The 18,934-nt window shown below is 38.6% G+C and overlaps 3 protein-coding genes across 4 annotated transcripts; 2 read left to right on the top strand and 1 right to left on the bottom strand.

The window, feature by feature from the left end:
- The first annotated feature begins 1,737 nt into the window (after window positions 1-1,737).
- On the top strand, window positions 1,738-6,006 carry LOC111611059 (interleukin-8-like). The gene is made up of 5 exons (XM_023346679.1): window positions 1,738-1,960; window positions 2,058-2,166; window positions 2,258-2,347; window positions 2,560-2,716; window positions 5,914-6,006. Exons 1-5 carry the CDS (start codon window positions 1,900-1,902, stop codon window positions 6,004-6,006), a joined length of 510 nt encoding a protein of 169 aa, XP_023202447.1. The 5' UTR covers window positions 1,738-1,899.
- Window positions 6,007-9,535: 3,529 nt separating this feature from the next.
- On the top strand, window positions 9,536-12,626 carry LOC102233259 (permeability factor 2-like). The gene is made up of 3 exons (XM_005807236.2): window positions 9,536-9,670; window positions 11,164-11,299; window positions 12,198-12,626. The coding sequence occupies exons 1-3, from the start codon at window positions 9,619-9,621 to the stop codon at window positions 12,322-12,324; spliced, it is 315 nt and encodes a 104-aa protein (XP_005807293.1). The 5' UTR covers window positions 9,536-9,618; the 3' UTR covers window positions 12,325-12,626.
- A 687-nt stretch (window positions 12,627-13,313) lies between these two features.
- Window positions 13,314-17,998, bottom strand: trmt10b (tRNA methyltransferase 10B). Of its 2 annotated transcripts, none has more exons than XM_014471823.2 (8): window positions 17,543-17,998; window positions 17,118-17,229; window positions 16,900-17,033; window positions 16,447-16,599; window positions 16,274-16,352; window positions 15,103-15,170; window positions 14,840-14,963; window positions 13,314-14,747 (listed from the first exon to the last, which is right to left on the bottom strand). In XM_014471823.2, exons 1-8 carry the CDS (start codon window positions 17,741-17,743, stop codon window positions 14,617-14,619), a joined length of 1,002 nt encoding a protein of 333 aa, XP_014327309.2. In that variant the 5' UTR covers window positions 17,744-17,998; the 3' UTR covers window positions 13,314-14,616. The 2 variants fall into 2 exon arrangements, with proteins under 2 accessions (XP_014327309.2, XP_023201607.1); XM_023345839.1 differs by having other exon boundaries at window positions 17,118-17,226.
- Window positions 17,999-18,934: the final 936 nt, after the last annotated feature.

The raw sequence follows: 18,934 nt of genomic DNA, 5'->3' as shown, positions 1-18,934 counted from the left end.
TTGTGAATGATTTGGAGAAATACCTCCTGCCTGTCTGAGGAAAACGACAGAACCGCAGCAGCTATAGTGCAGGGGGTGTTTAATGTTTACAAAAGGACATGAGGCTCAGTTCTCACAGTTCTGTGTGAACTGAACCTCAAACCAGTTCCTCTGAAGGGTTCGACGTTCAGAACGTCATTATCGGGCCTCTGCAGTGAAATTACTAGAAAATGTGTCAAATTTTGACTAATGTCAAACTGGATATATTTCCCAAATGTTCATGTTTGACCCTTGGTCCAACTGCAACACCATTGGTTGTTCAACAGTTGGAGCGCATAGCAAGGTAATGAAGCCAGTGGGTGGTCTGTTTTAGAATAATGGTGTGAATCCTCTTCCTTTCCAAAACACACACACACACACCCCACACACACACACACACACACTAGTACCTGGGTGTCTACTACTTAGTACCTGATTATGATATTTTGGAATCCCTCATGGATCTTCATCGGTTCTCTCGCTGCTCTTGCTGTAAAAATAAATAAATAAATAAATCTCTGCTCTTGCCGCATCATCGCTGCCACACTTTTAGAAAAGAATGACACACGTGAGGTTGAATAAAGCGACCATGAAATCTGTTTTTGTATTTACTTCTATTACAATAACAGTCATAAAGTGATTGATTACTTGGCTGTTTTCCAGCTGTGACAGGTTGCAGCACATCTCCACTCTCGGAAAGCGTTGCCGTCATCTGGATTCCAGGTCTCAGGCTCTGTTAATGTTGAGGAGAATAATGATTCATCTGGTGGCAGCGTGCCAGAGTCTCGTAGGCGAAGAAGTAGGGAAAAAGGTCAGATCAGGACAGCAAGAAAATCTGACAGCGTCTCGGTTTTCATCTAGTTCTCTGATGAATTCTGAAGGTGGATCAGGAAACTGTGATTTGCAACCGAACCACGAAGAGCTGAGATTGTGCAGCATTCAGAGGGATAGTGAGCCAAGAGGTGGCAGCATTGTGTGTGTGAACTGCTGCAGTCAAAATGTCAAAAAAAGAAGAACTATTTACTCATCAGAAGATGTAGGGATGTATAACACACCATCGCTTCTGTAGTGACAATGAACTAGAATGGAACACAAAGATTGAAGCTGAGACTGCTTTTCTTGACCTCTAGATGTTCCTACGATTTGGGATTTGTGTGACAAAACAACACAAACTAACTTTAAACTGTAAACTGAAAAGAAACTGGAAAATGGTTTTAGAGTGGAAACATTTGCTGTAACTACAACTGAATGTCTTTTGGGGTTTGATTCTACCAGCTTCGCAAATCTGGGGACTGAAAGTTTCTTCAGTTCTTCTTTTCAAAGAGCCTCAATTAACATCCATTTCAATTCAGACCTGGGCTTTGATTGGGCCATTCTAACATTTGAATATACTTCAGTCTAAACCTTTCCATTATATCTGTGTTTGCAAGTTTAGGGTTCATATTGCAGAACAGGAAACCGCTGATTAATGTTCTTTACAACTGAATCAGTGCCAATAAACATATTTCCGACCACCACTATGAAGGTTTAGAGAGTTATCTGTCTTCTCTAACCCGCAGATGAGGCTCTGTTGGCTTTCAACACCCACAGAGAAAATGCCTCGGAGGCGGCCGAGTTTCAACACGACCGGATTGTTTTGTGACGTGTCGGAAGTCTGCTCCTCCAGATTCAGAGGAAAACGACACGGGGGCAGTGAAAGTTTTTTTGGGTTCAGTTCCTAAGAAGACTCACCTGGCAGGTTTTCACCTCCGTGTGAGCGTATAAAAGGAGAAGCTGATGATGCTGCACAGTCAGACAGACTCAGGAGTGAAGAGCGCTTCACGTCAAAGAGGAGAAAATCACTGCAGGAGAAACGACTGATCTTCACAACCTGAAGTAAGGATGAACTCTGGGATCCGGTGCATCGTTCTTCTGGCCTGCATCACCATCTGCTCCTCAGCCAGTAAGTGTGCAAAAATATTCTGCAGTCATGAAACCTGTGATTAAAAATATTCCTAATTAAAACCACATCTTAATTTATGCTGTCATTTGTTCCCCAGGTATTATGAGGTGTAAGTGTATAAAAACGATTTCTGCAGTAAGGACCCGTCTCATCGCTGATGCGAAAGTGTATAAACCTGGTCCATCCTGCAGCCTACAGGAAGTGATGTAAGTATCTTCAAGAGCAAATAGTGATTAGAATGACCTCTGAGCGTTGATTGAATTTGTTTTATTTAAATGTTTTTTCCATCTCTTGCAGTGTCATCCTGAAAGATAAAACCCAGCTCTGTCTTGACCCAGCGGGACGTCAGGCTCAAGACATCATCAGAATCCTGGAAGCAAAAGAAATGTAAGTGGGATTGTTTTTATATAAATGTAGCGTCTCTATGATGCTCTGAACATTAGACAGGCATAAACATCAGTGTGCACAAACAGACATATCTGAGACAAACAGCACTTTTAACTAAATGTAAAATCTCTGATCTGTTAAATCAGTTTAATATTTTGTAAAAACACTTGAATGAATTCAAAGTGATTGACTCTGATCTGTTTCCTTCACAGGCAGGCAAAGGCTAAGCAGACGAGCAGCGTCAACACAAAAGCAACTACTGCAGCAACCACAACTACTGCAGCAATCATAACATCAGCAGCAACAACATCAGCAACAGCAGCAGCAACACCAGTAGCAGCAACATCAGCAACAGCAACATCAACACCAGTAGCAGCAACATCAGCAACAGCAACATCAACACCAGTAGCAGCAACATCAGCAACAGCAACATCAACAGCAGCAACATCAACAGCAGCAACATCAGTAGCAGAAATATCAACATCTCTGTAATTTGTTTTAAATGCACCACATTGAGATTATCAACTCAGCAAAGACCTGAAACAGTGAAAAGACAAGTTTTAGTTGTCATAACGTTTTAGCACAACTTGACTTTCAAATCTGTCAATTCCTTTGTGTGATGTATTTTAATGTGATATAATTTAATTAGTCGATAATTTAAATTCATGGATGTAATTTGTGAACTATGGTTGATGATTGTCAACATTTATTTGTATAATTTGAGGTATTTAAATATGTATGTTTTTTTTATCTATTCAAACTCACTTCTCTATGATGCCACGAATGGAAACATATTTTATAATAAACAACAGTTGATAGAAACACAAAAATTGTCTTCTTGGCGGCTTGTCTTGAGTTTGAGGCTGCATTAATCCAAAGCCTTAATATTGCAAACTCACCTGCAGAGACAAGAGCAAACCCCAGAGTACATGAACAGAGATGGGTCAAAACATCACAATCTGAATCTGAACGCTTAACATGAAATCATTTTCCTCAAATATCACAAAAAAATGACCTTTTATTGTATGTATGTTCGTATCAGCTATCTTTAAGAAGCATTACTTTACTGTGCAATACCAACTGGAAGTGAATGGTTGGATCGCATTATAATGCAACTCAGTTCAGTTCCTCGGAACTGAGTTGCTAAATGACAACAAATGTCAGATCCAGTTCCAACCCATTTTATAAAAGCTCATTTTCTCTAAACTGTAGTGAAGCCCAGAAGATTTATTCTATTTTGAAAAGAGGAGCTTGCAACCTGTGGAGAGGAGAGAAAGAAAGAAAGACAGGTGGAGAAGTTAATGAAACTGCTCCTGCCAATCACACATCCCAGGAGATCTGCACTTTGACTCATTCTGCCGTTACAACTGATTCATAACAAACGCCGCCCTGCGGGCACCAGATGCGGTTTGTCTACAGAAACATGTAGTCAGTTCACTCAAATCATGTACACAGTTTCACAGTGTAACACGTACACTTCGGTTAGCTGCAAGTTGCAGTCGACCGTGGCTGAAAATTACACTTGTCTAAAAGGTTTTCTGCCAAATGAAACTCAACTGACTTGCAGTCAAGTCGGTGACCGCACAAATCTCTCCTCCCGCCGGACGAGCACGTAGACGCAGTGGACAGTATATAAAACACCATTGGATGAAATGCAGCAAATTTTAAAAAAAGACCAAGTGCTGCCTTAACTGCAGCGTTGAACACGCACCCAAAACGACACACATTTATTTGGCAAACAGTGCCTAGAATAAATCAAGAAAATAAAAAAATAATGTGAGAAGAAAGCTGGCAGAGAGCTAAAGCTACCGGCTCTCACAGACGCCACCGTGTCTCTGGGAATAGGTGGCGTTCCAAATCGTCTTCAATACAGCAGAAGTTTCGAAAACGGCAAATCGTTCCCATCCGGCTCCATGTGATGTCGGATTTGTCCGGTTTTCTGCAGACGAACATAAAAAACATTGCTTGGAGACGACAGAGGAGAGCAAAGCGAAAGAGTAGAAAAGCAAAGCAGAGAAAACTGAGAATGGATACGTTGGTGTTGGTGTTGTAGTGAAGAGTAAGAAATGAACAGAGACTTCTAAATCTGAACACACGAACCTAAAAAAAAATGTTTGTCGAAAAAAATGAATTGTTCAATTCAAAGCCAGTCTAGAAAATATATTTCTGAGATCCTTTTGTGACATATTTTAGGTTTTGTTGCAGAGGTGCATCAAACGCTAAAATATGGGCTGGTTATCTGTCTTTCCTTTTTGTTTTTAAATCTATTTTGTGAATAATTGGAGCCTGATGGAACAACCTGCTTTATTTTATTTTTCAGAAAAAGACACATTCCTGTTTATTACTCTGTACTTGAAATTTAACATGAAGAAAAAATTACAAAATATAGTAAATAATCATAATTTTTTAAAAACTACACGTTGTACATTTGAAAAATTTTGTTTTTGGACGTCCTGGGTTGCTTTGACATGAAAAGTTTGAAAACTCCTGCAGTAAAGTATCGTCTTGTATTCCCCAAACTGGCCCTTCATCTGAGACGTCTTCCGGACCGTTGTACTAAAGGAAGTCGAAATATTTAAAACCAGAGCAGTAGACTGAACATTTAAAAGAATCAGCAACCTAAGCACAAAATATTAGAGTGTGATTGAAACTTGTACACAATATAGAGCAGAGAAAGCTGTTTTTGTGACATGTGGGTTAAAACAAGAAAAAAGAAAAACAGGCCAAGCAGAATAACTATAATTATCACCCTGCAGCAGTTTGCTAATGATATACCGTGAAAGCTCGCTCACATTATCATTGCAACATCGCTGAGCTATTAAGCACACTTATCTGAATTCACATGAACTGAGAAATTAGTAAATGTTACATGTTAGAGAAAATGTGAGCCTCTCTATTAGAATCTGTTTTTAGAGATTTAAAATACTTAAGCTGAGTGCAAAGGTTTGGTGTAGCCACAACAAAAGGCCAATTAACACATTTTCAACAATTGTTTTGTCAATGTCCTTAATTATCGGTAAACATATTGTTTCCACTTCATGCTTCATTCTCACCAACTTGGTTTTGTCTCTCCACCAGGGTGGCGTCGCTGCCGACAATAGCTGCGTTTCCGTTACAAATGTTCTGCAAATTCTCAATCGCGGTGTTTCCATTAAATAAGAAACGCAATTAAAATCACATGCGAATACGTTTGTTCAGGCGATAAAAGACATGCTGCGTTTCATCATCCTTCTACTACTTCCTGTCGTCTTCTTTGTCTTTTCCGCCGGTGGTAACATCCGGTTGTTGATCACGTGACACGTGTGGCACAAAAAACCCATTCCACTGCAGTTTTGCAAATTATACTAATTTTGATACATGCTAGCGCAAATACGTTTCATCAAAAACTTTTGTGTTTTTTTTCTAAATCACCGTATTTTTATTGAGTAGTTTATTATTATTTGTATTCATATTTGCGCCTTTATGAAGTCAACGGAAACGCCGCTGCTGCCTGCCCCTTTAAAAATGGGGAAACCAGTAAAGACTTGTCACGTCTGAGTTTCTCCGAACTGAACCGTTTAATTTAGACAAGCCCACGGAGTATTGCAATCAATCAAGTGGAAAGTGATGAAAGCATGGAGGTAGGTTTGGCTCTGTCGGAGTATCAGAGCCTCACCTGAGCAGTGGATGGAAACACTCGGATTTTGCCACCACAGAAGAACCGGCTCTTCCACCTGCCAACAGCTGCCAGATCCCGACTGACGTCACAGAGACCTGAGGCCCGAAAGTGTCAACATCTTTAACTCAAGATTCAGTTTTTCCAAAGGAGATGACTTACGTTTAATCTCCGACAGCTTCTTTGATTTCATCGTCCACGTTTAACTTCGGTTCAGTTTAGTTCAGTTTGTCGATTATTCTTGTGTTTCTACACAGATTTATGACCAATCTGAGCCAGTGGACATTCAAATCTTATTTTGTTTCTCAGTAGGTGGTGAGTAATTTTGCTGAGTCATTCTTTCCTTGCAGTCATGTGGTGTTGAGGAGGTTTTTTTATTATTATTATTATCTTTTTTATTTATTTAATTTTTTTAGCCACTTTGGTTCCTCCTTTTGGTCCTGCTGAAGGACACGTGCGTAATCATGAGGGAGCGACGCTGCTTAGGTGAAACCGCGGCGATCACAACAGCCTTTACCGCTGAGGCTGGACGCGGTTTCCCTGTCTGACGATTTATCCCTCTGTCTGTCTGCTTCGGCAGGATCCTCCTCATAATAAAAATGTCTGTGTAGGGCATCAGTTAAATGTGTAACGCCTAAATTCTTCATCAGTAATGAGAACTAGGATCAGAAATATTGACTAAATGTCAATAAGAGATGATAAATTGTCAATTTCTTTAAATAAATAAAAGTAAAACTATGTCTGTGTCTTCTATTTATATATATATATATATATATATATATATATATATGATGATTGCAGACATGTTATACTCAAACTTCCCCCATAGTTCCACAGGTTTTCAGATGAAGAGCACAGCATGATGCTGCCGCCACCATGCTTCACACTGGGGTTGTATATTTAGGGTATGGCTGCACAATCACCGTCGCAATATCAGTGGGCACAATATTAAAACATTTGGAGTCCAATAACTGCTGGCTAATATATTCCAAGAGTTAAAAACTTTTTCACTTAGCCAGTTGGACGGAGTCCCAAAGTTAAGAGTTTACGCTGGCTTCTTAACTTTGTTGCCCAAAATGCTAGAGGTCACGGAGTGATGGAAGCACACATGAGAGAGGGAGGAAAGAAAAAATATAGGCGTATATGTAACTGGTATTTTCATCGCAATATTTATCAACGCTACAATAATATGCAACGATATGTAACATTCTCAAAATGATGTAAGATGAGTGCAGGGTGACTGTCAACAGGATGACGGGAGTGCAGGAGGAATTTTCCGGTGAAAATTTCTCTGTTTTGTTTTCATGTAGTAATATATCTCAATATATCCCGCAAGGATAGAAAAATTTAAATGTCAGTTTTGTTTCCAATATTGTGCAGCTCAACTCGGGGGGTTCAGTCCAGTTCTCAAACCTGACCATGGCAGCATGTCTGTAAGTGATAATAAAAGATTTTTAAAAAACATGATAATAAACAAGTGGATGACAACATGTCGCATGCCGAAAAACTCATCTCCAGCAGATGAACAGCATCTAAAAGTCTTTAAAAAGAATGAAAAAAAATCAGAGAACCTGAGAGTTGTTCATCTTATCAGCCGAAACTGCGTAATAATAATCTGATTTGTGATATTTTTCCAAACATTTCCAGAAACTGTATTTCATTTGAAGCACAGCTGCAGACAGTTCACCAGTTTAGTCGTCCTAAAACCAGCCTGTCACTCCATCGTCACAGTAATGCTAAAGTTAAAGCTAAAGCACCACAGACTGAAATAAAAGCCACAGCTCCACTGCTATGTTGGCGGATGCCGACTCCTTGGTGGCCTTTGAGATTTATTTTCACAGATGATTATAGAGCTTTGCTTGTAGGAGACAAACCATGGAGCCTTTTCTGTGAGGACAGTCAAGTAGAGAGTTACACAAGGCTCAGCAATCAATTTCTTTACTATTTCTCTCTCTTTAAGTTTGGATTTTTTAATTTTAGATCTTCTATGGAATGAAATAGTAATTTCTGCCCACATAAGGGGGGGGCACTTGGACAACCTAAAAGTTATTTAATATAATCTACTGCTGGTCTGTAATGTCTAGCAGAGACTTTGGGTCAGTTCACCCCTTTGTTGATTTATATATAATTGTTTATCAATGCATCGTCATTTCTTTCCTTCCTATTTATGTTTCGTACCTGCAAGCAAAGCATTTTTCATCCACGTACTTTACCATTACATATCAGTCTATTTCACCTTACAGTGCAGCATTTTCACAAATGTTGCACCTGAATAATAATAAAAAGCTCAGATCTCTTAATCTAATCCTATAAAATCTGAAGAACTTTTTGCATTTCACTTTATCTTCGCTCGTTGTCATTCTTATCTTCTCTTTTAGATTATGATGCCTAATTAGGGGTGGGCGTTTATCGTATGGTCTATAATTTATCGTGAAAAAAATTCTCATCAGAAATAAGAATTTTGATTTGTTGTCATAATAAGTTTAAGTTAGTTAGTTTGTCAGTTATTGGTGTTAAATATAAAGAAAACTGACAGTATGGTCTGTGTTTTGTTTTGCAAGAGCACCAATAAACACCAGTAAACTCTGAAATATTATTAAATATGGACAGTTTAGTGGCATCAGTCACATTTTATCAACTAAATTGAGTCCTGAAGGAACCTAATTCAGGCATGAATGTGTTTTAAAACCAATATTTGTATTTGCTGAGCTAATAAGTAATAAATAGTTTTTAAAATAATATTATAGTTATCACAGTAGTACCACAAAATATTGCGATAAAATTCTAAGTCTACCTCTGCTTCAGATCAAGCTGTCCTAACTTAAAGGTTAATAAAATACCAGTAAATGAGTGAGACATTTTTAACTGAATTTAAGACGGTAAAAGTTCAGTTTGATTGAAGATGCCTGAAACTTCATTCAGGTGCTGAAAAGTGCTTCGGAAAAACAGAATAGTGCTCATTTTAAGTCAATTACTTTAGTTAAAATTCCTTGAAGAAAGAAGCGATGCAATAAAAAAAAGAAACAAAATCATTCAGCAACAACAAAAAGAAACTAACACTAGCCATAAGGTCACTTAGTTTCCTGCACTATTTGTGCAATACTGGAAGAAACCCCCAGAGAAGAAACACATACCAACAACCACGCCTCAGTTTCATTCATTTGTCAGATAAACAAAAACTGTTTACAAAACTGGATCTGATGATCACGCCGCCTTCTGGAAACAGACGTCGGCGGTCGACTGGATTCGTCTGCAGACCCACAACAAGCAGATAAGAGGAAAAGAAGCTGCTGTGGGTTCGCACACAACGACACGCTAAATCTGTCTGACTCATTTCTGTGGCTGCGGGACAGAGGCGAGTCGTGTCCTAACCTCAGCGGGGCCCTTTGGTCGTTCCCTGAACCCACCGTCCCATGACTGCCTGCTGCTGCACATGTGAACACACCAAAGTGAAACCGCACATATGCACCACTCTGGGTATTGTTTGAATTTGGAGATGAGCACATGACCCCCCGTGTGTATAAATATTGAGTACCAAGGCAGGGTTTCAGTAGACAAGTGTTTTCCTTGGTTCTGTTCTTTGGCAAAGATCTCAACAAGCAGCTGGTGGAACAAGATGAAGCTCTGCATCATGATTGTGCTGGCGGCCCTGCTGGTGCTCGCTGACGGTAAGAGACGCGGAAACGCTGACGTAACGTCCAGAAACGGGACGATTTTTCAGGGGGAAGCGAGCAGCTGGACGTGTTTTGTTATTGTAAGATGAACGTCTACTAGAAGAGGTATTTACCTCCATAAATATTGTGCTTTTTAGGATCCAAGATGGAAACACTCTGACGCTTTTGCTATAAATATTTGGGAGTTTAACAAGGAATCGGAAACCTTATGTCACCTTTTAACTTTTTTTGTTGGCAAAAAATGACTTATGCCATTATTAATGGTTTAAAATCATTGTCCATATGTAACCTTTTTCTTTAAGTGAAGGTGGCAGAGGACGATTTTAGTTCTAGTTTGTTGGGTTGTGAAATGTATATTCTGCACAAATGAGTTTAAAAACACTAAATTAAGAATTTTATGCGCTTAAAATAATTATGCACAAAAAAAATTCACATAAAGTCTTTGCGATTAAAAAGACAATTTCAAATAAAACTCCATTCCAACCTTCAGATCACCTTCGTGCAAACATGACCTTTGTGCTTCTGAGTCACATCCCGTCATGAGTGTGTGTGTGAAACTGCTGAGGAAAACTCGCCTGCGTTTATGGGGAACGTGGAACTGTGTTTCTTGCATTGTACATTTTAATGTCCGAGTTATAAAACATCAGGAAGGCAGCGGAAGGACCAAAAGAGGAAGCAGGGCGGTTTAATTTCACAAGCAGCTGGGTGTGATGAAACATGCTGGTAAAAGCGGGAGTTGTCAAGATTTGATTTATGAATTGGGAGTTTATTTAGGTCCTGCTAGATGTGCAGCAGAAGGAAAAACAAACTCTCAGCGTCTAAATCTCCACATTTTGTCATTTTACAACCAGAAACATCTCTGTAGATTAGGTGTTTGTGGAAGAGGAGTAAGGAGAGCTCCATTTGTGGAAAAAAGAAAACATGTAGAGGAAGATGTTCTGGTCTAGATCAAAGGGTATTCATATATGAAAATGGCCCAGTCAAAGTACAGAAGCAAATCCAAAGCAGAAGCTGTAGCGAGTCTTGAAAATTGTCACTTTCCATCCAATCTGACTGAGCCTGAGATACTTTGCAACAAAAAGGCAAAAATGTCTGTAGATGTGAAAAGCTGGTAGAGAGACTGTAACTGTAAGCTCAAGGAACTGAATACATCATGTTTTCTATTATTTATGTAAAAAAAAAAAAATCCAAACCATGCATCATTTCATTATTTCAGCTTTTGTGTTACTCTTTTATTTTAGGAGTAACATAAATAATAAAACACCTGACAGTTTGTATTTATAACATGTCAAAATGTGGGGGAAAAAATTCAGAGGTATCAATTATTCTTTAGCCAATTTTTTTTTTTTTATTTAGTTCTGCAAGGTATCACAAGATGTTGAGATTTATGACCTCTCCCAGGACCCGTAGTTAGTTGAACACGAATGAAAATAAGACTCAGCAGGCCTGCGTGTTTTACCAAAACTCTGTTTTCTGTTTTCTGACAGGAATGCCGCCCATAAACAGGGACCTCAACCCGCACTGCAGGTGCCTGCAGGTCGAGTCCAGGATCATCCCTGCAGAGAACCTGAAGAGCATCAAGCTGGTCCCCGAGGGGCCCAACTGCGCCGAAACAGAAGTCATGTGAGTGAATTGGGAATTTAAAAAAAATGCTTGGTTTTACGTGTCAGTGCTGCAGCTCAGATAGATTTAATTTAAACTAGATCGTTGTTACAAATCATTTTTAAATTCATCTTACGAACATTATATAAGTTTAGATTTGCATATAAAGAGTCTTTGTCTTTATATGCAAACAAACAAATCCAACTTGATTTGTTTTAAATACAGTTAGGCACATATTCTATTTAAAACACAGTTATGTTTCTTTTTTTAAAAATCTGATTCAGGCAGATTCTACCAAGTGAAGGCATATTATTAATTAATTATTATTATTATTATTATTATTATTATCATGATAAGAACAATATAAGAGTATTGCTGTTCTCAGCTTCCATACTGGTTCAAAATTAAAAAATAAAAACAACATAGTAAAATACAAAGTAGAGCCATTGATCTCAAAAAGATCATTCTACTTATGTTTGCATGTCTATTAACTATTTGCCTGTAAATATGCCACTCAAATGGTATTTTTGGTCAACATTAAGAGACATTAACATGATTATTTGACGGTAAAGCTTAATGCCAATTGGCTCCCCTGATAAAGATATGCACAAACAGTTGAAAGGAATTCATGTTTTATGAAAACACCGTAAATGTGAGACATCTGCTGAGTCACTCGTAAAATCCACACAGTCCTGGAGATGTTAGTTATCATCAGATAAAACAATCAGCATGGATCAAATGCTTACTGAGAGCTACTGGATGCATGGTGGAGCAGATAAGGTGGATGTAAATCTCTCCACACGTAGGTGTTTTCCAGCCACTCCACTCATTAGGAGTTTTTTTGTTGTTTTGTTTTTTTAGATTTGCCTCATTCATGAATTTGACCTTAGAATAACTCTGCTCTTATTCTGTTGGTCAGAGCCGGACTGGTGAGCGGGGAGAAGGTGTGTCTCAACCCTCAGTCCGCCTGGGTGAAGAAGCTGGTCCAGTTTGTCCTGGAGAGACAGACCCAGAAGCAGAAAGCCGCTCCCAAGAAGACGGCATGAGGATTATTCTGCACACCTCAAAGCGATTCATCTGATACCTGAGCCATGATACTACATTCCTGTTTCATTACATCGTTTTCTTATCTCCACTGTTTTACATATAATTTTAACTCTTAAGATGTTTCCGTATTCCACTTTTTTAAATAACGTTTTGTACACAAACGCCGTATGTAGCAAATATGTAGCTTTGTAACATGAGACTCTCACCCAGTAGCAATAAATCAGTGCAGCTTAGGTGAGAGAAATTGTGCTGTGAATTGATTTTTTTGATGTGAGGCTTTAATAAAGTGTTGCTTCCTGTATTAAGTGTTGCGCCGTTCTTTGTAAATCATGTCGCCGTTTAGCACATCGTTAAAACGTGGAGCAGGAGGTTTATTAGGCGTATTTCTCGAGCTCCAGTCATCGGCTCTAGCGCTCAGGTTGGGTTTCATAGGCTTGATTGAACTGGATGATAAAACCATAACATCACTGAACATTTAAGAATCATTTTTATCCAAATCTGAGCTGAAGGTCTCACATTTGAATGCTTTGAACTTTAACTCAACGTTTACTTGCTCGAACACAGCCTGGGTGTAGGGGGTTTTCATTATTATCGCAGGGAAATATTTTTGTCTTTCTTAGACATATACTTCCTTCATATCATGACTGAAAATTACAGTAGCTCTATAGTAATAAGCTAATAAACAATAATACACAAACTTGTGTTTCAGATCCTCAAATTAGTTTAAGGAGCCCCTTAAACATGTTTACTTTACGTGAGACTTTTGAGTTTTTTAAAATCAATTTAAGAAAATCTGTGCAACAATCGCACATCTTAGCTTGAGGCAGCCATGTTGGATTTTTATAATAAAAGATAATGAAAAACCTCTGACTTAGAAACTGAATGTCAGCGGAAAAGTATTTTCTTTCTGACTGAGTGAAACTCAGCCACAGTTATTTTATCTCGTAACTCTCCCACTCTTGGACCATAATCAGAAAGGTTGCTAAAAAACATAATTTATTGCTTGGCGGCTTTGCATTTTATGACATATTTCATGACCCGCGTCCCTCCCACTATGCTCCGGTAACAAGTGGACAGACGGTGGGGACTTTCTGGAACCGGTCGTGTTCCTAGGAATACGCTCGTTGCGACAGAACAGCAGATAAAGAAAGAGAAAGAGAAAAAGGCGGTGCTGAGAATTTGGCGTTGCTCATGTAAACAATGTCAGTGGAAAGTAGCAAGACTTGTTTCTGCTTCAAAGCAGTTTTATTTTTGACAAATGATGTGAATTTAACGCATCAAACTCATACTGGATGTAACTGACTCCCCTGCCAATCGCCCAGAAAGCTTCAAATAAACTGAAAATGTAACTATTTTTTCATTCAAAGAAAGTCAAAAATAAATAAATAAATTAGCAAGTATGCTTATGTTCTTACCTTCTGTACCAGAAACAAAACTGTGTTATTCCTGATTGTCTCTTTTCTATTATAAAATCTGTAAAAGATGCTTTCAGGGTCTCCTGCTTTTTCTTCACCATCACTTGGGAGAGAAAAACTTGAGACGCTTTAAGCTCTAAGCCGACATTTAGACAAACAAAACTGAATTTGAGGAAGTTTCTCTGCTGCTCAGAGATGCATTCGTGTTTCTCAGCTGACCTGAGCTTGTCTTGCAGGTAAGGCGTCATGGATTGTTTCTGACATTTTCTTTCCCCCACTTGTCCCACACGCTCATTTTCCACGGTTTATCTTTTCACAGGCAGAAAACAAAGCATGAAATGTTGTTTTTTTTGTTTTGTTTTTTTTGTGGTAGCATGTTTGGGCATTTGACTCATTTCCATCAGACTCTTTTTTTTCTCTCTCTCTCTCAGAATAACACTGAGAATTCATTTGACATTTTTCCAAGAAAAACAATCAAAGTGCAGGGAGAGGCAATGCCAACAGAAACATTTCGCAGGGCACAAAGAGGTCATTGTAAATTTTGGCAGTAGTAATAAATAATCCCACGGCTAAAGCGGATAAAGCGGAATAGAAGATGGGTGGATAAATGAATCATTTTTAAAAGCATGTGAACAAAATAAAGTGCTTCAATTGATCTTTTTTCCTACTTGTAATATTGACTGAACACTTTAGTACGACAACAAACAACTTTATGTTTGTAATCAGATTTTCTGCATGTTTTGTCTCCAAAGCTTCAGATTTAATCGTTTTTTGCCACGTAGCATAAAACATAAATACACCATAGTGTACCAGGCAATATTAGGAGTCTTTGCAGCTTATTGTCCATAAAAAAACCCTAATAACGCATTAATTCGTTCATTGCTCCTGAACAGGAAAACATGTTGAGTTTTCCGGTGAGATGACGTAACCCTTTCCTGCAGGAAACCACGTCTGCAGCGCCTGCGTCCAGCTGCCGGTCTCCGAGAACATTAACAAGATGTCGAACACTGTGGACAAAGGAGACAATTTTCAAAATAAAGAAAGGAGTTTTAAAAGCAAAATTTTAAAAAATCTCTCACAGACGGACGCTGCGGCTTGCCTTGATTAACGGCGAGGATCTTGGAGTGGAAGTTCTTTGCGTTGTTTTTCTTCGCCATGTACTCGTCCACAGGGAGCCTGGCGGTGCGGACGCTCAGCTCCGCGGCTCTGGAAAGGCTCAGCTTCTGCAGCAGAGAGCCCACGAAGCAGACAACTAACTCGGTTATTTATTTATTTGTCAGACAGAGCGAACGGTGAAGGCGCTGGGCTCATGAAAGCATCAAACTCTGAGCTGGTTTCTATTTTTAAATCTGCTGATTTTACCTTCTGGATGCTTTCGTCCACCAGACCACCGAGGACGTACACTTTGTCAGCGTCCACAGTCTGCAAAGCTGTGATCAATGACAAAACATCGTGGGCATTAGCAGTATTTCTTCCAACATTTAATGTCGCTATCATTACACTGACATTTTATTTATTTTTACTTAGCATTTGTATGTGAGACAGTTTAAATAAAATTGCTAGAAATATACGCTGTTGCGTTGCAGCGAGAAGGTTCTGGGTTCGAATCCCAGCCATATGGAGTGTGACATTAAGTTAATCAATCTTGTATTGAAACACAAGAAATTTTGATGATAAAATGACGAATAAATACTTAAATGATCGTATTTTCTTTAAGAATGCAACAAACAAAAATTTTAAATAGTCATTTTCCCATTTAGTCATTTGAAAATGTAATAAATAATGGAAACATTTAAGTAATTAGGATTGATTTTTGATTTATTAGATTCATTTCCAATTGTATCTAAAATATCACATGTGTCTAAATAGCTATTTAACAACGTGTTTATATATTTAATTGTGACCCTTTAGGTCTTCAAAAGGCGAGAAACAATCAGGCTAATTGCTCCCTCTAGTGGGCAAAATATGCTTTACAAAATCTACAAGTCCAAGGACTTGAACTTCAAAAAAAGTTAGTAATGTTTACATGGAAGAATAGCAATACTGGTGCAATCACAGTTTTGAATATAATTGAAAAGTTAATTTATTTTAGTAATTCAATTCAAATATGGAGCTCACATTTTATATAGATTCATTATTCTTTCATAGAGGGGTATAATCTGTTCAATTGTCTTCATTTTGATGATTATAGTTTACAGCTAATGTAAAGACTGATCATTTTTTATCTTTGCAACGATGGTGTGTTATGATGACCATGTTATGATCTACATAGCTATATGACATAATTCACAAGGAGGGTGAGACCCAAGAGTCAGTGGAAGAAGCTGGGTGTGTCAAGCACACTAATGGAAAGTTAAGTGGAAGAAAAAAGTGGTAGAGAACATAGCACAAACAACTGGGATAAGTCCTAATTAGCTAAATCAATAGACATTTGACAATTGAACTCTTATGTTATCCGCATGTAATGAATATACGTAATATATGAGTTTCACTTTTTTAATTGAATTAAAGAAACAAATAAAAATGACCAGACCTTCTTGGGCATCTGGGGTGAGATAAACGACAGATTCTGAAGGGAACAGGTCCAAACAGCTTTCCTCTGTTATTTCCATCTACATTAAACAGACATAAGAAAAAGTGAGTGAGATCGAGGCGACTTTTCCGACTCTTTTTGATAAGAGGATAATCGGAGACCGATCGAATCACCGCGTAGCCGAGGAAGCCGTCGTTCATTCGAACACACTCCCGGTAGAGTCGGCTGTCCTCTCTCAGCTCCGTCAGGAACAGATGAAACGGCCGAGTCGCCTTCTTGTTGGACCCGTACAGCCGCCTCAACTGGCCCGCCAGCCGGCTTATCTCCTGAGCGAGAAGGAAGTCCGTTTTTCTTTCTGTCGTTCACTTCGACACGGAGGACGGCAAAGCACAGGTAAGAGTAGCGCTACTTCAACGTACTTTCACTCAAGTAAAAGTAAAACGTTAGAAAGAAATGACTAAAGTAAGAGTAAAATAGTATTTGGTAAAAAGTCTACTCAAGTACTGAGTAACAGATCTAATTATCAATCATTTAATATTTATACTCCTAAAAGTAAACTTTTTCACAACAGTTAATGCAATCGACTCTGCTTCTGCAGGATTTGACTCCGGACAGAAGATCATCACCTTGTCAGACATGCAGTCTGTCATGCTGAGGTCCACGCAAAGTTTCTGACCGGTGGAGCGAGCCTCTGCTAGACGCTCGTTGGTGATCGCCTTCATGACTCGCTTGGTGAACTGCGCTGCTTCCTTGTCACCACCTTTATGAACAGAACAAAGGATCATAAGAAGTCGACGAATCGGGTTATGATCCTCAGCGTTTGTCGATTCTCCTCGGTCTTCACCTGATGCCTGCGCGCGGTTCAACCTCCTCTTCTGTTTCTCTTCTTTGCGTTTGCTCTTCTTCGCAGCCAGCTGCCTCTCCCAATGTCGCTGCTTCCGCAGTACGTTCTTCTGCTCATAAAATAGAAAAAAACAACATAAAAATAAGCCAGAAACACTTCACTTCACAATCATTGGCTGTTTTGTGTCAGTTTATCTCATAAAATCCCAAAGACATTAAAGACGTCAAGAGTTTTTACATGGCACTCTACGGAGATATTCAATTTTTAAGACACAGTAATTAACAGAAATTGGGCTCTAACCAAATAAAAAAAAATCTAGCTTTCAATAAACTAATCAAAGAAGAACTGACTGAATTTTAAAGACAACCTCACCTAAATGTCAACTTGCGGATTTTTAAACGATGCTCTTCATCTGTGCTACTTACAGAACACGGTGCTTCGCCTCCCTCAGCTTTTCTTTGCTCTCCATCAGGATCCAGATCCATGCGCAGCAGATCCATGAGCTCCGAAACCCCATCCGGATCCGTCTCACACGTTTCTGACGAAACATGTTGCTTCTCACCCAGCCCCAGAGACATCTCTGGCAGAAAAGAATACCTTATTTTTATCGGGAAATCTCCAAACATCTGTTGTTTCCCAGCAAATATCACGTTGGGGTTGGAGTAGATGATCAAGACGAGTGTCTGAGTTTGCAGTGAAAGTCTGACTTGTGTTGTTATCGTCACACATAACGGGAGTTTATTACAAGAGATCGTTGCTATTGTTAATATTTTGCACTTATGTCAAACCCCAAACTGTAACACGTTGACACAACAACAAATGTTAGCAGCGAAAGCAAAGACTAGAACTGCATGGGACACCATGCCTGTTTTCAGGGGACTTACTTCCTGGTTACGAGCACATGAGATTTCCGGTGAGTGACGTCACAGTAAACAGAAACGAAGAGTGTCGATAAAATAAGAATAAAGTACCAATTACTTTATTAACTTATATGACCTGTGTTTTTTATGTACAAAGTAGTGAAGTTAGAAAGAAATACAAATATAGTTGTGTCCCTTTGAACAGGAACGTTTCATTTGCGCTGATTCACCAGAAGGGGGCAATGAGTGCTAAAATAAAATAAAATAACAATAAAATAATATAAAATAAAATCAGTGGGGTAAAATTAAATGCAATATTTGTTTCAGTCAAACCAGTGTTTAACTTTAATTGGCGAAACTTATTCACAGAGTTGTTGAAAATGATAATTAACTATTAAAATTTAATTGAATAATTTTCATGCATAGTTATATTTTTAAGACAGGCTGATTGATGTTTGACATTGTAAAACTCTAGCTCTGTCTATTAATTAAATGTTGCTGTATGGAGGAATTTTTCTGCCATAAACCAAGAGCACACATGAAATCCTGCTTTCAGACTGAAAATGCGTGGTCTTGGATTATGGCAGAAATATTTCTCCATATTGATGCTATATTAATATTTTTGGTATTTAGTTAACTACAGCCTCGATTTAGCAATATAATTTGCTAAATCGTTTCCAAAGAATAGCCGTTGAACAACTTGCCAAAATGACACACAAAATTTCGAAGGTCCGTGAACGTAACTTTTCTCAGTACAGTTCTGCCCTCCTTGTAAAGTGCGAATCTGCATGGAAACATTATTTTGTGAGTATACGTTTACATTTAAATTAAATTATATGAATTATTTTATAAAACGTTAATATTGCTCAACTAGCTGCTAAAAGCAGGAAACCTAACTTGAAAGGAAATTTTAAATTGGACGTAGCGGCTATAGCATTTTAGCATTGCTAACCCTGT

This window comes from Xiphophorus maculatus, chromosome 14 (assembly GCF_002775205.1).
Source record: "Xiphophorus maculatus strain JP 163 A chromosome 14, X_maculatus-5.0-male, whole genome shotgun sequence".
In the NCBI taxonomy this organism is placed as follows: Eukaryota; Metazoa; Chordata; class Actinopteri; order Cyprinodontiformes; family Poeciliidae; genus Xiphophorus; species Xiphophorus maculatus.
This window is presented reverse-complemented; position numbering and strand designations above follow the sequence as displayed.

Excerpts from the sequence above, each read along its gene's own strand:
- LOC102233259 (XM_005807236.2), top strand. The coding sequence starts at position 9,619 with ATGAAGCTCTGCATCATGATTGTGCTGGCGGCCCTGCTGGTGCTCGCT. Across the intron at positions 9,671-11,163 it reads CCTGCTGGTGCTCGCTGACG|GAATGCCGCCCATAAACAGG; the intron begins GTAAGAGACGCG and ends GTTTTCTGACAG. Across the intron at positions 11,300-12,197 it reads TGCGCCGAAACAGAAGTCAT|AGCCGGACTGGTGAGCGGGG; the intron begins GTGAGTGAATTG and ends TCTGTTGGTCAG.
- LOC111611059 (XM_023346679.1), top strand. The coding sequence starts at position 1,900 with ATGAACTCTGGGATCCGGTGCATCGTTCTTCTGGCCTGCATCACCATC. Across the intron at positions 1,961-2,057 it reads CACCATCTGCTCCTCAGCCA|GTATTATGAGGTGTAAGTGT; the intron begins GTAAGTGTGCAA and ends TTTGTTCCCCAG. Across the intron at positions 2,167-2,257 it reads TGCAGCCTACAGGAAGTGAT|TGTCATCCTGAAAGATAAAA; the intron begins GTAAGTATCTTC and ends CATCTCTTGCAG.
- trmt10b (XM_014471823.2), bottom strand. The coding sequence starts at position 17,743 with ATGTTTGGAGATTTCCCGATAAAAATAAGGTATTCTTTTCTGCCAGAG. Across the intron at positions 17,034-17,117 it reads GAACCGCGCGCAGGCATCAG|GTGGTGACAAGGAAGCAGCG; the intron begins GTGAAGACCGAG and ends CTGTTCATAAAG. Across the intron at positions 16,353-16,446 it reads ACGGCTTCCTCGGCTACGCG|ATGGAAATAACAGAGGAAAG; the intron begins GTGATTCGATCG and ends TGTTTAATGTAG.